The sequence below is a fragment of the Piliocolobus tephrosceles genome, chromosome 6 (assembly GCF_002776525.5).
Source record: "Piliocolobus tephrosceles isolate RC106 chromosome 6, ASM277652v3, whole genome shotgun sequence".
NCBI lineage: Eukaryota > Metazoa > Chordata > Mammalia > Primates > Cercopithecidae > Piliocolobus > Piliocolobus tephrosceles.
Window position 1 is genome coordinate 94,943,655 of NC_045439.1, and position 27,439 is coordinate 94,971,093.

General features: G+C 48.0%; 1 protein-coding gene and 1 non-coding gene across 2 annotated transcripts in view; one reads left to right on the top strand and one right to left on the bottom strand.

The window, feature by feature from the left end:
* SLC28A1 (solute carrier family 28 member 1) overlaps nt 1-27,439 on the bottom strand; it is a 106,652-nt gene that overhangs the window by 47,398 nt on the left and 31,815 nt on the right. Inside the window, exons 9-14 of the mRNA XM_023187165.2 lie at nt 20,826-20,906; nt 18,444-18,524; nt 15,390-15,515; nt 6,152-6,282; nt 4,269-4,437; nt 3,945-4,142 (exon numbers count right to left, since the gene is read on the bottom strand). Coding sequence (XP_023042933.1) covers nt 3,945-4,142; nt 4,269-4,437; nt 6,152-6,282; nt 15,390-15,515; nt 18,444-18,524; nt 20,826-20,906 — 786 coding nt within the window. The remainder of the gene's footprint in view (nt 1-3,944; nt 4,143-4,268; nt 4,438-6,151; nt 6,283-15,389; nt 15,516-18,443; nt 18,525-20,825; nt 20,907-27,439) is intronic.
* Nucleotides 879-985, top strand: LOC111522948. Its single transcript, XR_002725381.1, has one exon. It is a non-coding gene; the product is annotated as a U6 spliceosomal RNA (small nuclear RNA).

The window sequence follows — 27,439 nt, forward strand, 5'->3', positions numbered from 1 at the left end:
CCACAGAACAGCCCCAGCCTCCCTCCCTCCCTCCCTTCCTTTCTTCCTTCCTTCCTTCTCTCTGTCTTTTGTTTTGAGACAGGGTCTCACTCGGTCACCTAGGCTAGAGTGCAGTGGCAAAATCATAGCTCACTACAGCCCCAATCTCCTGGGTCCAAGCGAGCCTCCTGCCTCAGTGTCCCAAGTAGCTGAGACCACAGGCGTGCACCACTACACCTAGCTAATTTTTAAATTTTTTGTAGAGACAGGGTCTTGCTTTGTTTCCAGGGCTGGTCTTGATCTCCTGGTCTTAAGTGATCCTTCCGCCTTAGCCTCCCAAAGTGCTGGGATTACAGGTGTGAGCCACCACACCCAACCTCCAGTCGTCTTCTTAAAATTCAAAATGTCAAATCTTCAGTAATTTCCGACTGCTCCTTGGCCTGTGAATTACCACCTGCTCTAGCTGTACTGATTGCCTCTGCTCTCTAAGCATACAAAGTGCTTTTCAACCTCAGAGCCTTTGCACATGCCTCTTCCTTTGGAATGTTTTTCCCAGCTTGTCCTAGCTCATCCGTTCTCCAAGTTGGCTTAAATGCCACACCTCAGGGATATTTTTTCTGACCAGTCCAGCCAAGGAAGACCTGCCCTGTTTTTTTTTTTTTCTTTTCTCTTGTTGTTTTCTTCGTAGAACTTACCACAAATTGTGGTTATTTTAATTTTTGTTCCTTTGCTTGCTTGTGTTTTGCCTGTGTCTCTTACTAGATGTTGGTTCCATGAGACCAGAACCATGTCTGTGTAATTCTCCTTTTTATCCCCAGTGCCTAGCAGAATGCCTGGCACCTAAATGGTCTCAACGAATACTTGCTGAAGGAATGAAGTTCATAAAAAAAGATCATGAAGTGCTTGCTTCGGCAGTACACGTACTAAAATCAGAACGATATGGAGAAGATTAGCATGGCCCCTGTGCAAGGACGATGTGCAAATTCATGAAGCATTCCATATTTTTACACTGCGTGCCTGTATCTAAACAGCTCATGTACCCCATAAATATATACACCTACTATGTATTCACAAAAGTTAAAAATAAAAATAAATAAGAAAAAACAAGAAAAGGAGGGGCATGCCCTCTATTAACCTGTGAGGAGGGGGTGAGACCAGAGGTGAGAGTGAGTAAGTACTGAGGGGAAACTTGTGCTTTTTACTCCATACAAACCATTTTTTTTTTTTTTTTTTTTGAGACAGAGTTTCACTCTTGTTGCCCAGGCTGGAGTGCAATGGTGCAATCCTGGCTCACTGCAACCTCCCCTTCCTGGGTTCAAGAAATTCTCCTGCCCCAGCCTCCTGAGTAGCTGGGATTACATGCACTTGCCACCACGCCTAGCTAATTTTTGTACTTTTAGTAGAGATGGGGTTTCTCCATGTTGGTAGGCTGGTCTCAAACTCCTGACCTCAGGTGATCCTCCAGCCTTGGCCTCCAAAAGTGCTGTGATTACAGGTGTGAGCCACCATGCCTGGTTTTTGGTTTTTTTGTTTGAGACAGAGTCTCACTCTGTTGCCCAAGCTGGAGCGCAGTGGCACAATCTTGTCTCACTGCAACCTCCTCCTCCCAGGTTCAAGCAATTCTCATGCCTCAGCCTCTGGAGTAGCTGGGACTACAGGCACATTGCACCACAATTGCTAATTTTTGTATTTTTAGTAGAGAAGGGGTTTCTCCATTTTGGTCAGGCTGGTCTCAAACTCCTGACCTCAAGTTATCTCCCCACCTCAGCCTCCCAAACTGTTGGGATTACAGGTGTGAGCCACCGTGCCTGGCCACGAACTTGCTTTTTTAAAAAACCTAAAGAATCTATTCCTCTAATTTAAAAAATAATTAAAAAGACAAGAAAAAGGACTTCCCATTGAAAGTTTCCAGTCACCCAAGTAATGCAAATTAAAACAATGAGCTATTGTTTGCTTATTAAAATAGTGAATCTTGTTTTTATAAAGAAGCTACTCGATGCTGTTTAGTTGTGTGGTAAAATAAAAGCTCGCAGGCACAGCTGGTGCTGCTGATTTCAGCTGCTGCAGCCACATAACGACTCATGTGGGAGTCAGTCAGCCCACACCTGGGAATGCTGCAGAAATGATCTGAGAGGAAGGAAGAGCTATATGCACAAAGATACTCATTTCAACATGTGGATAAAAACCAAATAATAGAATTGTCTGAATGGCCCAACAGCAGGGGATTGGGTAAATATGTTAGGACACATATAGCAAAAATGATGCTTATGTCACAATACTAAGTAAAAAAAAAACAAAAGAACAAAAATGGCTACAGCACAGTTTGGTTGCTACAATAGCAATTATGTAAACTCTCTCTCTCTTTCCCTTTTTTTTTTTTTTTTTAAACACAGGGTCTTGCTCTGTTGCCCAGGCTGGAGTGCAGTGATATAATCCTAGCTCACTACAACCTCAAACTCCTGGGCTCAAGCCATCTTCCTGCCTCAGCCTCCCAAGTAGCTGAAACTACAGGCATGCACCACTGCACCCTGCAATTTTAAAAATTTTTAGTAAAGACAGGGGCTCACTCTGTTGCCCAGGCTAGTCTTGAACTTCTGGCCTTAAGTGATCCTCCCACCTTGACCTCCCAAAGTGCTGGGAATACAGGCAGGAGCCACTGTGCCTGCCCGAACTCTCTCTTAAAAAGAATGGAAGAAAATGTAAGAAACAACAATAACTATTATCTGGAATGGTGAGATTATAGGTAATTTTCTCATTCTCAATAATATTACTATTCTTTTAGAATGGTTAATTTTATAGAGCTTTTATAATTTTTAAAAATAAATTTTGGCCGGGCGCAGTGGCTCAAGCCTGTAATCCCAGCACTTTGGGAGGCCGAGATGGGCGGATCACAAGGTCAGGAGATCAAGATCATCCTGGCTAACACGGTGAAACCCCGTCTCTACTAAAAAATACAAAAAACTAGCCGGGCGAGGTGGTGGGCGCCTGTAGTCCCAGCTACTCGGGAGGCTGAGGCAGGAGAATGGCGTAAAACCTGGGAGGCGGAGCTTGCAGTGAGCGGAGATCCAGCCACTGCACTCCAGCCTGGGTGACAGAGCAAGACTCCGTCTCAAAAAATAAAATAAAATAAAATAAAATAAAATAAAATAAAATAAAATAAAATAATAAAATAAAATAAAATAAAATAAAAATAAATAAATTTTAACAGAAAGAGCCAACCCCTGCACTAAATCCATCATATTAACAGTGACGGTGAGGCCAGGCACGGTGGCGCACACCTGTAATTCCAGTACTTTGGGAGGCCAAGGCAGGTGGATCATTTGAGGTCAGGAGTTCAAGACCAGCCTGGCCAACATGGTGAACCCCATCTCTACTAAAAATACAAAAATTAGTTGGGCGTGGTGGCAGGCATCTGTAGTCTAAGCTACTTGGGAGGCTGAGACATGAGAATCATTCGAACCTGGGAGGTGGAGGTTGCAGTGAGCTGAGAATGTGGCACTGCACTCCAGCCTGGGTGACAGAGGGAGACTCCATCTCAAACAAAACAAAACAGTGAAGGTGTTAGTGAAGTCTCCTTATCTCACTCACTCTCCCAGCTCATCGGGTGCACATGTGTATGCCTTTGGAGTAGATATGGCAGGCATCTCACCCCGTTTTCCAACAGAAGAGGAAAGGTGCTGTGGCTGGCCCAATGCCACAGTGAAAAATGACCCATCTAGAGCTAGGTTTCAGACATCCCAAACAATCCTCTCTCCCCGCACCTCAGCCTCCTAAGAAGCCTTGAGAAAGATGGCAGCGAAGCCCGAAGCTGTCTTGTCTTTCAGGACTACAGTATGTAGGAGGTGAAGCACCACCTCGGTATGTCTCAGCCAGGCCCAGGGAGCAGGAGAGCAGCTGCCAGGGGCTCTCAGGAGTGGCTGTGCTGTGTCATCCCCCTGCCACAGGTAAGGGACTGGGACACTCACGGATATCCACTGCTTCCTGTCGCCGACCCACTCCTCGACCCCTGCCAGGCGGCGTTGCTTGTACTTGGAGAGTTCTTGATAGGCCACAAACTCATTCAGAAACAGCTTGATTCCAAGCAGCTCAGCTACCACTGGGCAGTCCTCCCACGCCACACCCATCAAGAAGGCTACAGGCCGCAGGATGTAGGAGCAGATGAGCTGAGGGCACAAGGGTATGACTGGCACTGAGGGCTGGGCCTGGGCTCTGCTGGGCCTCCAGCCACCACTCACTGCCCACCTGGGGCCATCCTCTCTACAGACTGAGTGTGGTGGCCAGAAACGCACCTGGAAGCTGAGCCCTTGGACGTCCACCATGTCTCCCAGCCAGGAGAGGGCAGCATTGATGAAGTCCAGCACAGCCAGGAACGCAATCAGGTTGGCAGCGATGTTGGCGACCACCTTCACGGAGATGGCGGCCCCAGTGCTGGCTGCTTCTATGAGGTTCTGAGCATCTCTGTTATTGTGATCAAGAATGATCATTACTGGCCTGTCTCCACAATCAGCAAGGGTCCCTATCCTATAGGCTCAAATAGGAACCCTGGAAGAGCATTTCAGAGCAGGAAATTCTAATTTTCCCTGAGACCCAGAGAGAAAAAGGGGCTGGTCAAAGCACTGGGATAAGATCCAGGTTTCTAGTGCTGAACTGTCCAAAATGGAAGCCATCAGCCACACATGACAGGAGGCTGTCTGAATTGAATTGTGGTGTACAAAATACAGAGCAGATTCTGAGGATTTAGTATCAAAAAATGCAAAATATCTCAATAATTCTTATACTGGTTACATGTTGAAATGACAGTACTTTGGTGTATACAGGGTTAAGTAAAAAGGGGTATTAAAATCACCCATTTCTTTTCACTTTTTAAAAGACAACTACTAGAAAATAACAGGCACCTCACATTACATTTCCATGGGACAGCGCTGCTCCAGTGCCTCAGAAGGTTGTGAGGTTGGGGTCGCCCACTGTGCCCAAGCAAATGTGTCCAATGTGGTGCCTTTTCAACATTGTTTAAGGTTTAAATGTTACCTAACAGTTATTAAGACTATGACAGGATGTTAGGAGGTGAGTGAAATCAAAGATGGCACTCAGAGTGTCAATGTGTGGTTGACACCCTGGTGGTCAGAGCTCAGGCACATACAGATGGGGGCATGGGGCCTTTCTATGACTCTCCTCAACATGTACACACACCAGGCCACAGACCCAAGAACCCAGCCACACTCCCAAGCCTTGCTCAGTCCATTGCTTCCTGCTGGTCAGAGACTGGAAATTAAGATATGAGAACTGGAGTGTGCATTTTTGCAAATGCTATAGTCTGAATGCCAGTGCGGCAGTATTATGAGGTGGGACCTTTAAGGGGTGACTGGGTCATGAGGGCTCTGCCTTCCTGAATGGATTAATCCATTCCTGAATGTTGGATTAATGGATTAATGGGATAATGGGTTATCATGGGAGTAGGACTGGTTGCTTTTTGTTTTTGAGACGGAGTCTCGTTCTGTTGCCCAGGCTGGAGTGCAGTGATGCGATCTAGGCTCACTGCAACCTCCACTTCCCGGATTCAAGCAATTCTCGTGCCTCAGCCCCCCAAGTGGCTGGAATTACAGGTGTGAGCCTCTATCCCTGGCTAACTTTTGTATTTTTAGTAGAGATGGGGTTTTACCATGTTGGCCAGGCTGGTCTCGAACTCCTGACTTTAAGTGATTTGCCTGCCTCAGCCTCCCAAAGTGCTGGGATTACAGGCATGAACCATCGCAACTGGCCTTGACTTGTGGCTTCTTAAGAAAAGGAAGAGAGATCTGAGCTAGCATGCTCAGTTCCCTACCCGGCACCCCTCAGCCCCTCACCATGTGATGCCCTATGCCACCTTGGGACTCTGCAGAATGCCCAGCAGCAAGAAGGCTCTCGCCAGATACGACCCCTCAACCTTGGACTTCTCAGCCTCCATAGCTGTAAGAAATAAATTCTTATTCGTTATAACTTACCTAGCTTCAGGTATTCTGTTATAAGCAACAGAAAATGGACTAAAATAGCAGATGAAGCCAAAACCAGGGAAAGTGGAGAGATGGGCCTGGGCTGGTGGAAGACAGTGAAGGACAGAGAGAACAGTACCCTCTGTTTTGCTCCCCCCACTTTGTACAACTACCCCCTCTGCAGGACCTCCTGCTGTGCTCACCCATAGGTCAGTTTCATTCCTTCCTCCCTCCTAAACTTGGACTCCTCCACCTCCGGGTAGACCAGCTTGGAGAGGGCCAAAGCACAAGGGGCAGCCATCACGGAGGCGGCAATCAACGAGGTGGCATCGATCTGCAAGAGTGAGAGTGCGGGTTCTAGGTGGACAGTCAGAAGAAATGCTGGCGACCAAGGAATGTGGCCTAGGCAGCAAGGGCACATGTGTAGTCTGTCCCACTGATATGTCCTCATTGTCATAACTGCTGTCATCACTAATAATAATACCTTTTATGTGTCGAAGGTCACAGGCTATATGTATAGGACCTTTTATTTCTTCCTGGTGCTTCCCTAAGTTAGGAATGACAAATATTATTATCCTCATTTTACAGACAAGAAAACTGAGACTCCAAAGGATGAAATACGGCTTCCCAAAATAAAGGAAGAGAAGGAATTAGAGCCCATCACATCTTTTGGCTCCAAGTTCAAGGTTCTTTCTTCCTTTTTAGGCTGTCACTGTTGACCACTAATCCCCATGAGCTGAGGTTTCCCCCTTAGTGGAGAAATTTGTGTTGGTTTCAGACAAAGCTCTAGAACCTGAGAGTTGAAATGAAATGGATTTAAGAGCTAACCCAATTCCACCTTAGTGTAGGTATGTACTAGCATAGGAAGGTACTCCCTCTCTAGACCCTCTCTTCGAATGCTTACTGTGACAGGGAACTCACCATTGCAAGGCAACCCATCACATCCAATCCTGCAGTTTGGGAACTCCTTCTCAGGAAATCTGCCTCCTATGACAGCCACCGTTTGGCCCTGAGTCTCCTTCTGGGAGCCACACTATGAAAACCCTTTCCAGCAAGATGGCAGAGCAGTGTCGGCCCCTGGGATTCTCCCTTCCAGAAATTTTTATCTTCAGTGTGACCCCAAACCCTTTGCTTCTCTGTTCTTTTCCACAGAGAAATGTGACATGTTTCCCCCATCACTGTATCATTTACCAAGCAGGGAAACCAGAACCAACTCAGACATCTAACAACGGGAGACTGGCTAAGCATCGTCAGGTTGTCATTGAAAATGATGGTCATCAAGGCCTCACAATGACATGGGAAAGGGCCCACAACATTGCAGGTAGAGAATAAACAAAACTGGGGGCGGTAGGGAAACAAACTCCACAACGATGCATGAAAAGATTAGAAAGAAATACACCAAAATGGCAATGAATTGATTGACTGGCCATGGCTAGTGGGGCCAGGGGTGATTTTCTGTATTTTTTCTCCCGAGATGGAGTCTTGCTCTGTCGCCCAGGCTGAAGTGCAGTGGTGCAATCTTGGCTCACTGCAACCTCTGCCTCCCGGATTTAAGCAATTCTCCTCCCTCAGCCTCTGGAGGAGCTGGGATTACAGGCATGTGCCACCACGCCCAGATAATTTTTGTATTTTTAGTAGAGATGGTGTTTCACCATGTTGGCCAGGCTAGTCTCGAACTCCTGACCTTGTGATCTGCCCACGTGGGCCTCCCAAAGTGCTGGGATTACAGGCATGAGCCACCGTCCCCAGCCAATTTTCTTTTCTTTCTGCATTTTGGTATCTTTCTTTTCTTTTCTTTTCTTTTTTTTGAGTAAGTCTCGCTCTTTTGCCCAGGCTGGAGTGCAGTGGCGCACTCTCGGCTCACCACAAGCTCTGCCTCCCGGGTTCACGCCATTCTCCTGCCTCAGCCTCCTGAGTAGCTGGGACTACAGGCGCCCGCTACCACGCGCAGCTAATTTTTTTTTTTTTTTTTTTTTTGTATTTTTAGTAGAGACGGGGTTTCACCGTGTTAGCCAGGACGATCTCAATCTCCTGACCTCGTGATCCGCCTGCTTTGGCCTCCCAAAGATTATAGGCATTTTGGTATCTTCCGAAATGTCCACGACAATATTTTTTTTAATAAACAAAAAAGCAAAATAGACGTTTCTTCTTAAAGTTTGTAATAAGCCAACTGCATTCTCAAGTGTTAAATAAAAATAAAAAGGAGGAGGGAGGTAAGTTGAAGACAGACACTCAGGCTGATAAAAGCAGAGGGCAGGCCAGGCACAATGGCTCACACCTGTAATCCCAGCATTTTGGGAGGCCGAGGTGGGCAGATCACTTGACGTCGGGAGTTCAAGACCAGCCTGGTCAACATGGTGAAACCCCATCTCTACTAAAAACACAAAAATTAGGCCAGGCGCAGTGGCTCACACCTGTAATCCCAGCACTTTGGGAAGCCAAGGCAGGAGGATCACAAGGTCAGGAGTTCGAGACCAGTCTGGCCAGCATAGTGAAACCCCGTCTCTACTAAAAATAGAGAAAATTATCCAGGTGTGGTGATGTGTGCCTGTAATCCCAGCTACTTGGGAGGCTGAGGCAAGAGAATCGCATAAACCCAGGAGGCGGAGGTTGCAATGAGCCAAGATCGCACCACTGCACTCCAGCCCAGGCAATAGTGCAAGACTCCATCTCAAAAAAAACAAAAAACAAAAAAACAAAAATTAGCCTGGTGTGGTGGTGGGTGCCTGTAATCCTAGCTACTTGGGAGGCTGAGGCACAAGAATGGATTGAACCCAGGAGGCAGAGGTTGTAGTGATCCAAGCACTCCAGCCTGGGTGACAGAGTGAGACTCCATCTCAAAAGAAAAAAAAAAAAAAAAAAAGAAATAAAAAAGAAAAGCAGAGGGCAGATCATGGGCACCCCTCATTACCATCTCAGGGAAGTGCCAGGCCTGCTGCTGAGAAGCCAGGCTGGAGACCCTCTCACCCTCTGAATCCAAGGAATTGTGTCCTTCTTTTTCTAAACCCCAGTTGTTTCTTTTTAATGATCGACAAAACTCCTTAAAACGTGAACAAGAATTGGCAGCAGCCTGATACCTCCCCAGGGCCCTGTGTGGACACTGGGTGTGCAAGCCTGGGCCCCTGCCCCTTGCTGGATGAAGCCCACTCTGGGCAGGTGTCCTCTCTGGACTTTCTGGGCCGGGCTTTGCAACTTCACCTGCTTCCTCCTCAGTTGCCCAGCCCCAGCTAGGATGGCGCCACACCTGGAATCTTGGTATTTTCCTTCCACCAGGCAGGATCCTGCCCCTTCCTCTGACTTGTAGATTATATCTGGTTTGTAAACCTGAGTCACAGCAGGGAACACACCCTGCAGTTGTCACATTCCTGGACACTGTCCCCTGGGTGACCCAGTTGTGGTCACATCTCAAATGCTGGGGTTGCTAGTTTCCAGTTCATCATGGAAAGGGCTGAGTCCTGCACAGGCAGGACTCCCTGGGCACCGGGCCAGCCCACACCCACCTCCCCACTGCCAACTACTCTGCAGGGCTGTGACATTTCCCAGCCCTGCCTCCCAGGCACCTGGTCAGGAAAGCCTTCCATCCTAGCATCCCAGGGCCCACACCTGCCCATGGCCCTTCTTTCTCTGATCCAAAGGGTCTGGCTCTGTCACCCAGGCTGGAGTGTAATGGTATGATCATGGCTCACAATAGCCTTGACCTCCTGGGCTCAAGTGATCCTCCCACTTCAGCCTCCCCAGTACCTAGGACTATAGATGTGTGCCATCATGCCCAGGTAATTTTTTATTTTTAAAATTTTTTATAGCGATAGGGGTCTCCCTATGTTGCCCATGCTGGTCTCAAGCTCCTGGTCTCAGTCATCCTCCTGCCTTGGCCTCCCAAAGTAATGGAATTATAGGCATGAGCCACTGTACCCAGCCTAGTAGCTACATTTTTTTGTTTTTTGAAACAGAGTCTTGCTGTGTTGCCCACGCTGGAGTGCAATGGCACGATCTTGGTTCACTGCAACCTCTGCCTCCTGGGTTCAAGCAATTCTCCCACCTCAGCCTCTTAAATAGCTGGAGTTAAAGGCACCTGACATCATGCCTGGCTAATTTTTGTATTTTTGTAGAGACGGGGTTTCTCCATATTGCCCAGGCTGGTCTTGAACTCCTGACCTCAGGTGACCCACCCGTCTCGGCCTCCCAAAGTGCTGGGATTACAGGTGTGAGCCAACACGCCTGGCCATAGCCACATTTTAAAAAGGAAAAAGAAATAGGTTAAATTAATTTTAATAATCAATTTCATTTTAAATTTAATATTTGACTCAATATATCCAAAATATTTTCTTTCCACCCATGTAATCAATATAAAACTATCAATATGGATGGCAAAATAAAAATTAAAAATTAATAAAACATCTTAAAATTTTTTCAATACGACTAGCCACATTTCAAGTGTTCAATAGCCATGTGTTTGGGGGCTACTGTATTGGCCAGTGGAGGTCTAGATATATCCAGATATCAGCAATAGGAGGGATGTGCGGAGAAGGGAGCCAGAGATTGAGCAACAAAGTGGTCTTAAGAATCTGGGAGCTGGCAGGGCACGGTGGCTCACGCCAGTAATCCCAGCACTTTGGGAGGCCGAGGTGGGCGGATCACAAGGTCAGGAGATCGAGATCATTCTGGCTAACACGGAGAAACCCCGTCTCTACTAAAAATACAAAAAATTAGCCGGGCGTGGTGGCGGGCACCTGTAGTCCCAGCTACTCAGGAGGCTGAGGCAGGAGGATGGCGTGAACCCGGGAGGCAGAGCTTGCAGTGAGCCGAGAGCACGCACAGTGGCTCATGCCTATAATGCCAGCACTTTGGGAGGCCAAGGTGGGCAGATCACCTGAAGTCAGGAGTTCGAGGCCAGCCTGGCCAACATACTGAAACCCTGTCTCTACTAAAAATACAAAAATTATCTCGGCGTGGTGGCGCATGCCTGTAATCCCAGCTGCTTGGCAGGCTGAGGCAGGAGAATTGCTTGAACCCATGAGGTGGAGGTTGTAGTGAGCCGAGATCAAGCCACTGCACTCCAGCCTGGGCGACAGAGGGAGACTCTGCCTCAAAAAAAAAGAATCTGGGAGCTTGAAGGAAAGAGCAAGAGAGACCCTTCTGGGATTCAGGGGCTGAGGGCAGAGCCAAAGATACCGAGGAACTGACTGGGGAAGGAAGTTAGAGGAGTGCAGTGCAGGGCTGGTGTAGTGACAGCCATGAGCCAGGTGGTGGCAGAAGAGAGCTGCTCTGGAGACAAGACTGGGGCAGATCCAGAGATTGGAGGGAAGGAAGGTTTGTTAGGTGCTTTTCAAACTCTGGGCCAGCTATAGTTGTAGTCTGGGGCTTTCAAATCAGAGACTGTGAATGGAGGCTGAAGGGCACCTAGGGCTGATCCTGGCTGCCTCTGCCCATTCTGAGCAGCTAAAGGGAAGTGGGTACCCAGGCTCTATGAATGGGGAAGTCAGATTGCCCAGGGCTGTGCCTGGACTTTTGCCTGAGAAAGGGAAGGAAAAAGGGCTGAGTTTTAAGCCAGACTGTAGAAATGGGCGAGCATTCTTCCAGTGTTTAAGTTCTAAGTAATGACTAGGAAGAACACCAGGGTTATTCTTTTCGTTGGCTGAGGGAACCAGAACAAGGTTAAGACATTTAAAGCCCTAAATTCTGAAAATATAATGGCATCCCCTCCCCCAATATCCTGCCATGAAGAAAAGTTTCAGGAACAAAGTTTTGGGTTTCCATTTTTGAAATATCAAATTCCTTCTCTTGGGACTCTGAAAACAATACCCAGAATGAAGGGCTCAGAAGCAGCCTCGGAAGAAATTTTTCTCTCCTGCCCTCCCATCTCTCAGTCCAATTCTCCCTCAAGGCTAGCCATAAAAACTAGAATTCCTCTTCTCAAAGGCAGGGCACGGAGACCAGAAGCCCTTTTCCCAAAAGCCAGCCATCAAAGCCTAAAAACATTGCTCTAACTTCTCTCTGCCTTTCTGGGTAAAAACTGGCAATAAAGCAATTATCTGACGTACCTTGTCTGACTGTAGGTCATAAGACCCCCCTTCCAGAAGGAAGAAATGCATGCTCAGAGAGGCCAAGAAGAGTCTACACAGACAGGTTTTGCTGTTTTTCCTCCACTCAGTATTAGATCACACTGTGTTTGTCCAATTCGGTTTCTCCGTGGCTGTCCATACTTTGTTGAACCTGAGCACAAAATTTCCCTGTATCATTGGGTCTTCAGTCTGAAGGCTCCCGTGTATATATTAAATAAATTTGTGTGCCTTTCTCCTGTTAATCTGCCTTTTGTGAGTTGATTTTTCCGTGAACCTTCAGAGGGTGTAAGGGAAATTTTCCCTTGGCTCCTACACTTCCAAAAACAATTGGTGGTGGGGTAGGTGGGGAGTGCACCAGCTTTAATGAGCCCTTTCTAGGCCTCAGCAAGACAGGTGCAAACCAGATGACAGTCTCTAGAATTCTAGATGGGAGGGTGCCAGGCCAGAAACCAAAGCTCCTGAGCACAAGGGGACTTCTTGAAAAGTCAAGCAATAGCCGGCCCTGCCCAGACAGCTCTGTGGGATGTAGAGCTGAGCTTCTTGGTGTGGTCCAGGCATCCAGAGTGAAGAGAGATGGAAGGGCAGGCTGGCTGTTTTTTCACCCATCCCTCATCATCTCCAGGGACAGAGATGAGAGAGACAGGTGGAATTTGGGACTAAAGAAGGGGACAGTATAGGTCATTCTCTGGTCACTGCCCCTGCCCATCCCCCCCTTTCACACACACACAGCATCCAGAGAGCCTGGGGGTCAGGCGAAGGCATGGCAGGGTCAATCTCCAAATCAGCACACACAGGCAACCTCACTCTCATGCAGAATGCTACCGCCTTGTGTGGAGCAACGCACCCAGTGCATAACTGTACTGCCGGGCATTTAGGCTGTCCTGTTTTCTTGCTTTTGCAAATAATGCTGCAATTTTGCATTTCTTGAACACTTGTGAGAATATCCCTATATCACAATTTTTCTAGCTGGATCAAAGGGAAAGAATATTTTTAAAGTGATTGAAGCTGGATGCAGTGCTCATGCCTATAATCCTACTATTTTGGGAGGCTAAGGCAGGAGGATTGCTTGAGCCCAGGAGTTTAAAACCAGCCTGAGCAACATAGCAAGACCCCATCTCTACCAAAAAAAAAAAAAAAAAGCCAGGGGTGGTGGTGCATGTATGTAGTCCCAGCTATTCAGGAGGCTGAGGTGAGAGGATTGCTTGAGTCCAGGAGTTTGAGGCTATGGTGAGCTGCGATCGCACCACTGTGCTCCAGCTTGAGTAACAGAGGGAGACTGTGTCTCAAAATATATATAAATACATGTTGGTGTCATGTGGGGAGTTAAAAAAGAAAAAATAAATATTTTTGAGTGATCTATATAATAAAAATATAATATTTTATTATATAAATAAAAATTTGAAAGTGATATATGATAAAATAAAATATTATATATATAATAAAATAAATATATAATAAATAGACTGATAGTCATTCACCAAAAAGGTTATACTAAATTAAACTCTTACCATGAGTGGGTGAGTACCATATACTCTTGCCATTTGGAGGCATGTAATGGGTTGCATATCACTTAGAAGAAAGATAAGTTATTATTATTTTAATTCCTTTGAACATCAGTGAGCTTGAATATCTTTTTATAATTTATGAACTATTTTCTCCTTATCAATGATTCTCATCTTTTATTTTTATTTTTTTAAAAAGAGAAAGTATGTGAGCACTCAGGTGTATATACCTAAAAGACTGCTTACACAGAAAGATTTGGAATGACATTTTAGGTCAGTGGGTCTCAAACTGGGCGAGCATCAGAATCACCTGAGAGGCCTGTTGCAATGCAGTATGTTAGTCTCACCCCCATCATTTCTTTTCTTTTCCTTTTTTTTTTTTTTTTGAGATGGAGTCTCACTCTGTCACCCAGGCTGCTGTGCAATGGTGCTATCTCAGCTCACTGCAACCTCCGCCTCCCAGTTTCAAGTGATTCTCCTGCCTCAGCCTCCCAAGTAACTGGAGTTACGAGCACCCATCACCATGGCCAGCTATTTTTTTGTATTTTTAGTAGAGATGAGATTTCGCTATGTTGGCCGGGCTGCTCTTGAACACCTGACCTCAGGTGATCCGCCTGCCTTGGCCTCCCTCATCGTCTCTGATTCAGCAGGTCTAGGATGGGCCCAATAATTTTCATTTCTAACAAGTTCTCAGGTGATGCTGACAATGCTGGTCCATGAACCCCACTTTGAGAATAGCTGTTCTAAGCTATTAAAAGCAGTTACCGGGCCAGGCGAGGTGGCTCATGCCTATAATCCCAGCACTTTGGGAGGCTGGGACATATCACAAGGTCAGGAGTTTTGAGACCATCCTGGCCAACATGGTGAAACCCCATCTCTACTTAAAAAAAAAAAAAAATTAGCTTGGCGTGGTGGTGGGTGCCTGTAATCCTAGCTACTCAGGAGGCTGAGGCAGGAGAAATGCTTGAACCAGGGAGCTGGAGGTTGCAGTGAGCCGAGATTGTGCCACTGAGCTCCAACCTGGCAACAGAGCAAGACTCCATCTCAAAAAAAAAAAAAAAAAAAAAAAAATTCAAATAGAAAATAAAAAAATAGAAGCAGTTACCCACGGGAAGTGGGGTTAAGAAAGATATTTAAAAACTTTTTCCTTTCTGCAATAAGCAAGAATTTCTTTGATCATTAAGGAAATAAAATTGAGACCTTGAAGATTTGCCTGTGAAAGCACAGGTGTGAAAGCACAGGTGTGAAAGCACAAGGTGTTTTACGAAAGTAAAGCATTATTACCAGGCATTATGTGAGGGATGCATTTCAAAATTCCCCTCTACCCACCATGCAGTAGCACTGTGATTGCTTTAAGGGCCTAATTCACACCACTGGATTTTGACCTACAAATGCTTTGTGCTGTGTAAACTGCACAGGAAATAATTTAGGAGCAGAGGCAGGACTTGGGCCCAGAGAGAGTGTGGGGAAGGGGAGGAGGGAAGGAGTAGGACGGATCTCTAGGGACAGCCCAGGTGTGAGACTGGAGAAATGAACATGAATTTTGGAGTCAGACAGATCTGGGTTTGGGCATCTCACTTACTCTGGAGCCTCAATTTTCTCATCTGGAAAATGGGGCTATTAAAACACCTAGCATACTGCTTGGCACCTAGTATGCACTCAGTAAATGGAACACTGGGCAGCTTTGCCCCAGGTGGCCATGTGCAAAGCCTGAGCCAACGGTCCAGCCTGGCTCAGGGGAAGCCACTCCTCTTGCCAGCAGAGCAGGCCCAAGAGAGAAGATCCCAGGGCTGCTCTGGCCAGGAGCTGTGTGGGGTTTCCACAAAGATGAGTTTCAGGTCCTCAACATAGCCGAGCAGAAGGAGGGCTCTGCCTACCCCAAAGGAGATGTAGGCACCCAGCAGGCTGCCAGCAATGGTGGCGTAACCTCCGGTCATGACAACATGGACTTCAGAGAGTGTCATGTCTGCCAAGTAGGGCCGGATCAGTAATGGAGCCTCGGTCTGCAAAGAGGAAAGATGTCAGACAAGCAGGGTGGGGGTGGTTGGGCATATCCTCCCCCTCCACAGGTCACAGTGAGTGCCTGGGAGTCCCACGGTAAGAGGCAGCAGGGTGGGGTAAAGACCAGTGTCCGTACTTGGCTGAGCCTCTCTGAACCTCAGCATTGCCCACCTCTGCAGAAGGACCCGCACCCCTCCCTCCCGGCCTGACAATGCTCCCCTGTGTCGATAGCCTGCCACGTGCCAGGCACCCTGCTAGGCACGTCACCTTTGTTACTCACAACCTTCTAAGATAGAAGTGGGCATCTCCATTTTCCAGGAGAGCAAAAGAGGTTCAGAGGGGTTCCAGGAATGACCCCTGATCATGTAAATGGATGGGAAGCAGATCCTGCTGCAGGCCCAAGGTCTTCTGCAGCCACAGTGGTGACCGAAAGAAAGAAGCTGCGGCATTGGATGAGGGGTGCATTTCTGGGCATCTGGGCAGCCCGAAGCCCTTCGTTATTCACTCAGTAACTAGTCACTGAGTGCCTACTGTGTTCCAGGCACTGTTCTATAGAATACGAACATGGGGTCAACAGGATAAAGTCCCTGCCTTCACGGGGCTTATATCCTGGGAGCAGTGGAGGGTGGGAGGGGGGCTTTAGCAGGTGGTGGGAGGATATAGATAATCAACAAGGAACCAAGCAGGTAAGCAATGTCATTTTAGACAGTGACAAAAGCTATGAAGATACGTGTGAGAATGCCTACTGGTTAGCGGTGTTTAAAACTGAGTAGGCCAGGCACGGTGTCTCATGCCTGTAATCCCAGCACTTTGGGAGGCCAAAGTGGTAGAATCACCTGAGGTCAGGAGTTCCAGACCAGCCTGGCCAACATGGTGAAACCCCATCTCAACTAAAAATACTAAAATTAGCCGGGCATGGTGACACATGTCAGTAATCCCAGCTACTAGGGAGGCTTAGGCACAAAATCACTTGAACCTGGGGGGTGGAGGTTGCAGCGAGCCAAAGATTGTGCCACTGCACTCCAGCCTGGGTGACAGAGTGAGACTCCATCTCAGACAACAAAAACAAAAAAACTGAGAAATCAGCAAAGGCCTCTCTGAGGAGGTGACATTAGATTAGGGTTGGCTGAAACCTGAAGGAGCCAGTGACATGGTTTGATAGCACAGCATTCCAGGCAAGCGAACAGCAGAGGCCCTAAAGTAGCAAGAAGCTCTGCAAAGTCCGGAGGCCAGAGCAGTCAGTATGTCTGCTGCAGATGGGCACGGGGGAGCTGCCTGAGATGGAGGCAGAGGGGGCAGGTGTGCCACAGAGGGGCTGGGAAGCCAGGATGAGGGGTGAGCTTGCTTAGGTGGGAGTGGAATGATCTGCTTTGTGTGTTTGAAGGGTCACTCGGGTGTATGAGTGAAGGACAGATAGTAGGGGCAGGGAGAAGAGGTAGGAGGAGACAGCAGTGTTCAGGTGAGAGGCGGGTGGCCCGGGTAGCGGGGGGTTGTAGATGGGCCACAGAGGCAGCGCTGTGGGAATGCTGATAGACTGGATGCCGCGGTGGGGGAAGTGGAGGAAGGCAGGGCAGCTCTTCCAGCTCCAACTGAATGATCCTATGGAAGATGTTCCCACCTGCTGAGAGGGGAAGGGCTTCAGAGGGGCAGAGGTGATGAGGGAGGGGAGCAACAGTTCTGGTTGTTTGGACTTAGCGTCTTAATGTGAGACACCCCCTAAATCTCCAAGTGGACGGTCAAGGGGCCAGTTGACCTGTCAGTCCTGAGTTCATGGGAGGTCAGGACTGCAGAGCAGGACCTGGGAGGCATTTAGAGCATTTAAAGCCATGGGGCTAATGTGATCCTGCAGGGAGGCAGTGTGGATGGACAAGAGGAGAGGGCCCAGGCCTGTAGAGAGGTTGAAACGATATCACTGACCCCTGAAGGCTCCCCATTCCCCCTTCTTGGGGGAAATGAGGCATAGACCCCAGCATCTAGGTCAGCTTGATCAACAACTTGTCCAAAATGAACTCACCTTGGCAGCGCTTCACATCGCCCAGTGTCACCCCGCCTACATATTTTCCCAGCAGAACACATGGAACACATTTGCAGCCTTTCATATAAAATAACTGCTTTGCATTTTAATAGTGTTTTCCTCTTTTGCCTCATTTTGAACACCTTAAGGGACTTTTTTGACAATTTATCTGAGAGTATGTCTATCTTCATTGGCTAAAAACAAGACAAAACTAAACAAAAAACAACCAGAAAGAAACTTTCAAATCAACACACTTACACCACAGAAAAAAAGATAAAAATATTCCCCAAAGTTTCCTAAACTGTACAGTGAAATATGGCATCTTTTGACAAGAGTGTCTCTTGGTGACTCAAACATGAAGCAGATGGGCCAGGACAGGCCTTGGCAGAGTCTCCAGAGGGCCATCCTCAGGGGATTAGGCTTCCTGAAAGGGACTCAGCACCGATGGTGCTTTCAGAGTCACATTTGCTTTGAAAAAAACATTTTAAGAAAGACGGAGAAAAGAAAAGACAAAATAATGCAGTGGAAAAAACTCTGACCAGAAAGAAGAAAACCTGGATTCAAAGCCATGGCTTATACGTGTGGGATCTTGGTCAAGGGGTTCCCATCCCCTGAGCCTGTTTCCTCGTGTATAAGATGAGAAACTGGACTCCATCTGTAGGAGCTGTGAGTCTTCAGGCTGATGAAGACCGCCTAGGGCTAGAGTGGTAAGAGAAGCCAGACAGATGACATCCTCCCTGGCACGACCCAGTCATCCCCCAAACAGCGTAGCCCTGGGGCAGCAGAATTTGAGGACGCTGGGAGAAGGTTCAAACGGCTCTTCCTTGGACTGAATCAGAGCTCTGGGGATCCAGGGAAGCTGCCCTCTTTGGGGAAGCTGCTGATGAGCATGAGGGTAGGAGGCTGCCATACCCACCTGGCTCACAAAGATGTTTCCAGCCACGCTCAGGGTCTCAGTGGCTGTGGTATCCATGGTGACTTGCATCAGCCAGGCAATCTAGAAGGAAGCAGAGTGTTCTTTGTTGGAGGACATCAGCAAACTCCAGAGTCAAAGGGGGCTGGAGTGAAAGACCTGACACCCTTTCCTCCCAACTCCCAGCCCAGTGTAGGACCCCCTCATCTACATTTTCCCAAAAGGTCAATTCATAATCTTCTTCCACACCTTCATTGATAGGGGCTTACCCCTTCCCAAGGCCACCCATTTCACCATAGGAATGCAGAAAGGATTTCCTGGCCAAATATATTTGAGAATTGCGAATGGCACACACACACACACACCCCTTAGAGATTACCAGTACACATTAGCTTAGTAAAGCCTCTGAGAAGTCCTGCATTAAGCTTGTTTAAATTTATGTAGCATAATGTCTAGCCTAGTTTCCCTAAATTATTTGACCATGGGATCAGGCTACCTTTACCTAGTAACATTTACTAACATGCTGTGGAACTAGAGTTTTGTGGAAAAGATTTTGGGAAACACTGTGTTAGAAAGCGTTTTTCTTTTCTTTTCTTTTTCTTTTTCTTTTTCTTTTTTTTTTTTTTTTTTTTTTTTTTTGAGACAGAGCCTCGTTCTGTTGCCCAGGCTGGAGTGCGGTGGCACAATCTTGGCTCACTGCAACCTCTGCCTCCCAGGTTCAAGCAACTCTCCTGCCTCAGCCTCCTGAGTAGTTAGGACTACAGGCACCCACCAACATACCCAGCTAATTTTTGTATTTTTGGTAGAGACGAAGTTTCACCATGTTGGCCAGACTGGTCTCGAACTCCTGACCTCAGGAGATCCATCTGCCTTGGCCTCCCAAAGTGCTGGGATTACAGGTGTGAGCCACCACGCCCAATTAGAAAGTTCTTCTTTTTAATCAAGATGAAATCTGCTTCCCTGGAATTCTATTCACTGCTGGTGCCTCTCAGGCTGCCCTTTCCCTAATCTCTCTTCTGTAAGTATTCAGAGACAGCTATCCTCCCCTAACTTCCTCTTCTCCAGGCTCCTCGTTCCTTATTCCTTCAACCATTTTGTAGAGGGTATGGTTTCAAGCCCTTTCATTCTCCTGCTTATAGTTCAGTTTGTCATAGCCTCTTGGTTGAACACAGTCTCCAGGTCTGGGGAGAATCACCTCCTTTATGCTATGCTGTGTGGGCTCTTAACACAACTGCTATGGTTTAAATAACCCCACCTAAACTCACGTTGAAATTTGATTGCCAGAGAAAAATATATATACATTTGATTGCCATCATAACAATGTTGAGAGGCATGACCTTGAGGAGGTGATTAGGTCATGAAGGCTCTGCCCTCATGAATGGATTAATGCTATTATTGCAGGAGTAGTTTGGTTATCATGGGAGTGAACTCGATAAAGGGGATAAGTTTGGCCCTGCTCTCTCTGTGTCTTGTGTGCTCACTTCTGCCTTCTGCCCTTCTACCATGTTATGACACAGCAAGAAGGCCCTTACCAGATGTCAGTGCCATGCTCTTGGCCTTCCCAGCCTCCAGAACCATGAGCCAAATAAATATCTTTTCTTTATAAATTACCCAGTCTGTGATATTCTGTTATAGCAACAGAAAATGAACAAAGACAATAACCACAGGTTGTTTTTGCCTTTCTGGCAGCCATCTGATGTTGCTGATTTATTCTGAGTTCAATCAACTAAAACCTTGGAATCTTTTGCCAGGTCCAATGCTATCTGTTGCTGTCCAATGCTATCTCCTACATCCTGGTTTTGTGCAGCAGATTTTATGAACATAAGCACAGGATCTGACGTTTATACCAGCTGAGTCTGGCCAATATGGTCCACTGCTACAGTCTCTCAATATCTTTTCAGTATAAATTATTTTTCTTCCTCTACACCTTTTCAATTCAGCCTCAAAACTGCAACCCTTTCCTCCAGGAAAGACCACTTTAGACTTTGGTGCTATTTCTCCTTAGTGTCATGACAGGAGACCTTGGGAAAGGATATTTGGTCAGTGCTAGATTCTGTGAGGCTGAAGATCCTGGAAGCAGGGGATTCAGGGAAGGTATGGACTTCAGAAGCAAGGGATTCTAGGAAGCTGTGAACTCTAACAGTAGGGGATTCTGGGAAGGTATGGGCCTCAGAAGCAAGGGATTCCAGAAAGGTGTGGAACTTGGGAGCTGGGGATTTTGGGAAGGTGGAGGCGCTGGGAGCAGGGGATTCTGGAAGGGTGTGGGCTTGGGGAGCAGTGTATTTGGGGAGGTTTGGGCTCTGGGAGCAAGGCATTCTGGGAGAGTGTGAACCCTGTGAGCTGATGACTCTAGGAGAGTCCAGGTCATGGGCACTGGGAACTTACCTTCAGGATCACCCACTGCATGAGGCCCACGTGGTAGAGAACCGATATGACACAGCTGAAGAAGACAACGATGGGCAGAACCTGCCGGGAAGGAGAGCATAGGACTACAGGCTAGAGGCAGGCAGGCTGCAGGGTGCCAGGCAGGGTCCAGGAGACCCCAGACAGCCCACTCCACCCCAGGCCTTGCCACTCAGATGCCTGACAGGATCCGGGAAGATGCTCTGAGATCAGTGCATGAAGTCCCAGGTGTTCCACATGCAGGGCCTCTTTGGAGGCAGTCTTGTCCTCTCGGCTCCCCTCTAAATAGTGACCAGCCACCAGACCATCCCCTCTCTCCTCAGCACAGAGAGGCCTGTGCTGTGGTAGGGTGGGGCCTGAGTGCACCACTTTTATCTCCTGCTTCTTTGTCTCTAAAATGGGAGTAAAATGCCCACATCTGAGGGTCATTGTGAGGGTGGCATTGTGTACTCTTCTCCATGAGCTCAATCCTTGGCCTCAGATGCTGGCCTTAACCTCTCTCATGCTTTGGGCCTGAATGAGGGGACCCTCACCATTTTGGTACTCCACTTCCGCTCAGCACCAACAAGCTCAGAATTAGGCTTACCCCGGACCTAAGCCAGCATGTCCTCCCATCACCCCATTTCCTATTATTAGTACCAGGCTGAACACTCCTCTTCCTTCACTCCAAGCTCACCCATTCTCCCTTCAGAATTTCTCACACCCATTCCCTCCTTTCCAGGCCCATGGAAAAGGAGGTTGCTTTTCTGCACCCTGGTCTTTCTTTACTGTAGTCTGATGTTTAATAACAAACTGGCAAAAAATGGAGAGGTCTTTTAGTGGAAGACTAGTTTCATCACCTAGGATACAGACATACACCAGTGCACTAAAGGTCAGGAAACAAGAATGCAGAAGCTCTCTATGGGCAGCTGTGGACTGATTTCCAAGATATGTTGTTAAATGAAAAAAAGAGAAGGTGTACCACAAGAATGAATGCTATGCTGTTATGTGGGTTTAAAAAGGGGGTCGGGGATAGCCATGCATAGTGGCATGTGTCTATAGTCCCATCTACTCAGGAGGCTGAGGCAAGAGGATTGCTTGAGCCCGGGAGTTCAAGGCCAGGCTGGGCAACATAGTAAGGTCCCCTTCCTCTCCAAAAATATGTGTGTGAGGGGCATTGTGTGTGATCTTATATGGGTGCAGGAATCATTAGAAGGATGTGCAAGAGGCCAGCAACAGCAGGTGCCTTGGGGAGGGAACTGGGTGCCTTGGGGGCCAGGGATGAGAGGAAGGTTTCTTTTTTACTTTATACCATTTTGTGTTGGAATGTTTGCTCTATTCTGTGTCCTGTGTTCCCAACAGTTTAAAATAGTAGTGTAGAACTGGTAATAGCATGGGAGCATTCTTATGCTACAATGTTAAGTGGGAAAACTGGAATATTAAAATTATAGAAAGAAGCACTCCCAAATAGTCAAAGAACTTGCCCTATGTGCTGGGGCTATGTAAATGTTGTTTTCTTTTTTCTTTATTTCTGAATTTCTCATCTGTTTCTACAATTTTTTTTTAAATTTTTAGACAGAGTCTCACTCTGTTGCCCAGGCTGGACTATAGTGGCACGATCTTGGCTCATTGCAGCCTCCGCCTCCTGGGTTCAAGTGATTCTCCTGCCTCAGCCTCCCAAGTAGCTGGGATTACAGGTGCTTGCTGTCACACCCAGCTAATTTTTGTATTTTTAGTAGAGACAAGGTTTCACCATGTTGGCCAGGCTGGTCTCGAACTCCTGACCTCAAGTGATCTGCCCGCCTCATTCTCCCAAAGTGTTGAGATTACAGGTGTGAGCCACCACATTCAGCTGTTCCTATAATTTTCAATAATAGGTGGACATTTCTCAAGGGAGGGAGCATAGGCAGGAGAGGTTTGTGGGAAGATCAGTTTGGTTTTGAACTTTGAATCTGAGATGCCTCTGGAATATCAAGTGGGCAGCTGGATAAAGGATTGGGAGCTGAGAGGGGAGATCTGGGCCAGGCCTTGGCATGGGGCTCTTTCATAAGAAATACAGGTTGGCCCAGCATAGTGGTTCATGCCTTTAATTCCAGCACTTTGGGAGGCCAAGGCAGGCGGATTGCTTGAGCTTGGGAGTTTGAGGCCAGACTAGGAAACAAAGCAAGGCCCCCATCTCTATACATACAATTTTTTTTTTTTTTAATAATTGGGCATGGTGGCGCACGCATGTGGTTCCAACTGCTCTGGAGGCTGAAGCGGGAGGACCACTGGATTCCAGGAGTTTGAGGCTGCAGTGAGTCATGATCATGGCACTGCACTACAGCCCAGTCAACAGATTGAGACCCCATCTCTTAAAATAAAATTTTTAAAAAATTAAAAAAAGAAGGCCAGGCACGGTGGCTCACACCTGTAATCCCAGAACTTTGGGAGGCTGAGGTGGGTGGATCATTTGAGGTCAAGCGTTCGAGACCAGGTTGGCCAACACAGTGAAACCCCGTCTCTACTAAAAATACAAAAAAATAAACCAGGCATAGTGGCAGGCACCTATAATCCCAGCTACTAGGGAGGCCGAGGCACAAGAATTGCTTGAACCCGGGAGGCAGAGGTTGCAGTAAGCCGAGATCATCCCACTGCACCCCAGCCTGGGGTGACAGAGTGAGACCCTGTCTAAAAAAACAAAACAAACAAACAAGAAAAAAAAATTAGAAGAGGAACAACGACGACAGGTAGAGATGGCTGGTGGATACAATTCACTGTGGAAATCACCCTGAGTGAGAAGCGCAGGGGCTAAGGACAGGGCCCTGTGGTCAGTGTGTCACTGAAGGGTGACGGGGAAGGAGGAGCCTGTGAAGGAGACAAAGAAATAGCCAAGGGCTGGAGGATGGCCAGGAGAGAGGCGGGATGGAAACCGAGGGGCAGCTTTTCCAGAACAGATAGTCACTAGCAGTTGTGTCAGGGGCATCAGAGAACTCTGGAAAGGTAAGGACTGAGCTAGACCCCTGGGACTTAGCAACTTGGAGGTGCCCATGATCTAGGTGAGAGCAGTGTCAGAGGAAGTCAGAGAAGTGTGGGGACTGAGGCTGATGTCAGTGAGCCAAGGTGGAAGTGGGACATGAAGAAGGAGAGACCACAAGAATGGACAGCCCTTGCAAGAAGCAGCACTGTGCTCACTGCTGGAGACTAGTGAGGGGCCCAGAAAGGGCTGCTTTTATTTTTTAAGGAGGGAGAGTCTTGAGCAACCAAATTTAGGCTGTAGTTCAAAGTGAACTGGGATTACAGAATGGACCCTGAAGAGAATGGAGACTCTGCCCCGGGCAGCTGGGAAGCAAGCTCTGCTGAGGCCCTTTCTTTCTCCTGTCCCTTCCCAGACCAATGCTGCAGGTGGTATCTGCACTTGCTCTGCTGTCATCTGTCACCAACTTCACTGTGGTGGGGAAGTCATCTGACAGAGAACACCAGAACTGGCTCAAGAAACCCTTTTCCTGCCCCGTGACTCCTCCTCCTCCCTGGATCTAGAAACACCTCCAGCACGGGTAAGATGACATCATTCCACCACTCCTGGGACTGAGATGCAGAGAGGCTCACGTACTGTCTAGACTGCTTGTCCAGTGGATCCTGAGAGAGACTGCCAGGCAGCTGGCAGGCCAGCAGGGATGGGCCCACACCAGGAAGGAGAGTGCCTGGGGCATCAGGACCCCACTGCAGCATTGGGACTTTCTCCTGCCAGCAATCAAAAGATTTTCTATCTGTGAGATGGAGATTTATGGTGGAAGAGAAGCTATGTTTTGGATTAAGTGGGGACTGTCTAGGGAGGGGAGGGGAATAAAAGAGAAAAGCGGCGGCCCCAATTTTCTAAGGTAGGATAGAAAACTAAATAAGGTCCCTGTGGCCAATATCGTCTTACAGCCAGGAAACACCTCTGGGGCCTGCAGGATGTGACATGGCAGAAGAACAGGCAGCAGCTCAAGGCAGTGCTGCTGTGGAAAGGGGAGGCAAGTGCCGTTAAATTCCACTGTATGCCAACCACGAGGGCCTGCCCTGGGTCAGGTCCCTAATATGTGGAGACTCATCAATCCTCATGGCATCTGTGGCGGATGTAACTGTCCCCACTTCACAAATGGGCACACAGAGGCTGTGAGATCTTGGCTACCCACCCGAGGTCACATACCTGCAAAGAGGCAGATGTACCTCCCAGGCACCATGCAGATTGCCAAGGTCCTGCCATGCCCCTTGGGAGCATGCCCCTTGGGAACAGTCCTGGAGGCTTGTTTCTCTGCCTTCAGGGGCAGCATGCATCCCTGCTGGAAACTGAATGTGTCCCCCTGAATTCATATATTGAAACCTAATTCCCTATGTGATGGTATTAGGAGGTGGAGCCTTTGGGGGTGATTAGGTTATGAGGGTGGAGCCCTCATGAATGGGATTAGTGCCCTTATAAAAGAGGCCACATGCCAGGCACAGTGGCTCACACCTGTAATCCCAGCATTTTGGGAGGCTGAGGCCAGAGGATTCCTTGAGTTCAGGAGTTCAAGACCAGCCTGGCAACATAGTAAGACCCTGTCTCTACCAAAATTCAAAAAATTAGCTGGGCATGATGGTATGCGCCTGTAGTCCCAGCTATTCTGGAGACTGAGGCAGGAGAATCACGAGCCCAGGAGATGGAGGCTGCACCAAGCAGTGATCACACTGCTGCACTCCAGCCTGGGCAACAGAGTGAGATCCTGTCTCAAAAAGATAAGAAGAAAAAACAAAAGAGGCTCCAGAGAGCTCCCTCACCTCTTTTACCATGTGAGGACACAGATGACCAAGTGGGCAGAGAGCAAAGTGGGCCTCAACAGAATTCAACCTTGCAGGGACCCTGATCTCAGACTTCCAGCCTCTAGAAGTGTGAGAAATAAATTTCTGTTGCTTGTAACCACCCAGTCTATGGTTTTCATTATGGCCTTCTGGACGGACTAAGGCAGTCCCCTTCAAGGAAGAGCCAAGTAAGTCCTGACCACTGCCTTGTAGAAATGGCTTTGGAGGCTGGTCCTGCTAGTACCATAACTCAAGGAAGAAGGATATTCTAGCTCTTCTAGGCCACTGGTTCTCAGCAGGTGGACCAGCAGCACCTCTGAGAATTTGCTAGAAATATTTTTGATTTAATAGGTCTACAGTGGGGCCTGATGTTTGGCCTTTCCAGATGCTGCTGGTGCAGCTGACCTGGACACCACACTCTGACAACCACAGCCCTGGAGCCTAGATTAGACTCTCTGAGCAAACTTTATCACCTGGGCCAAGAAACAGGCTTTGAAGGCCAGACAAAACCCACTAAGGACATGGCCTGCTCCCTCCTCTCCCTGGAGGAAGCTGAGCCAGGGCTCCTGCTGACTTCCTAAGGCTGTCTGGGCAAACCTTCATGTCCCCAGACCCCAAGGCCTGAGCACTGTCGACAGTGCCCTGTCACCAGCCCCAGGCCACAGTGAGCCACAAAAACCCAAAGTTGGAAGATGCTTGGGGCAGCAGCTGTGGTGCACACTGTACCAGCACCATCGCCAGAAAGTGGAAGGGACTCAAGTCCAAAACAGTTGCATTTCTGGCTGTCCCCTAGCTACACCTCCTGATTTCCTGTTTGTGCCATCCCTTTGCCCAGAATGGCCTCAGCACTCTGCCCCTCATTCCTATTTCTGCCTGGATCCCGGGTTTTCAACAATGCCTCCTGCCTCAGCTGTCCCATCTCCCTTCTTTCAGCCATCCCACCCCAGGCTTCATTTACTTCCCATTCCCTTCACTGAAAACCATGCTCACTAAGGTTACCGATTACCCCTTAACTACCAAATCCAATGATACCTTTTGGTCCTTATTTGATCTTTGTGTGTGTGTGTGTGTGCAAAATTTGGCACTGTTGATCACTGGGGATTACAAGTCTATGTCAGACATCCTGAAACTCTCAGGAGATGAAGACATTTTCCTTGACCCTAGGGGTTCCTCCAGAGAAATCTGAGCAGCACTGCTGAGCTTAGCAGTGGGTGCTTGTTCCGGAGGCTAGAACAATACTGAAAGAATGAGAGTCTGCTCCCAGGTCAACTAGACCCAGGGGAGTATGATCATGCGGGTGGAAAGTTACTAGAAGGGAGTCGAAGCCAAGGTGGAATGACTAATCCAGCTGATACAGCCAAGGGGTGACTGCCACGTCCACATCCACTGTACTGGACTCCAGGCCCAGGGCAGGCTGAGGGCTGAGGAAGCCCCAGGGAGAGATTTTACTTCCCCCAAGAAGAGAGCAGCTGGACCATGGCCCAGCAGGAAGCAGCTTGGATTCTGAAAATCTGAGTGAGCTCAGAGAAGACTTCCCCAGGCTGAAATTGGCCAAAGGCCTTGGAGTAGGTCTGTATGATTCATAGAAAGAACAGAGAGAACGTCCTGAGTCTTCTGTTCAGCTCAGCATTCAACAAAACCACCCCTACCTTGAGGGCAAATCCCAAGCATATGTGTGTGATATAGGGGAGAGTGGGAGGCTGAATAAAATGTTGTGATTAGTGAGAAAGAGAATTCTGTGGCCATGAAGCATTTATCCTAGTCCTCCTTCATCTTTCCCAGCATTGCTAAGGATGGTGCATCAGCCAATACACTCT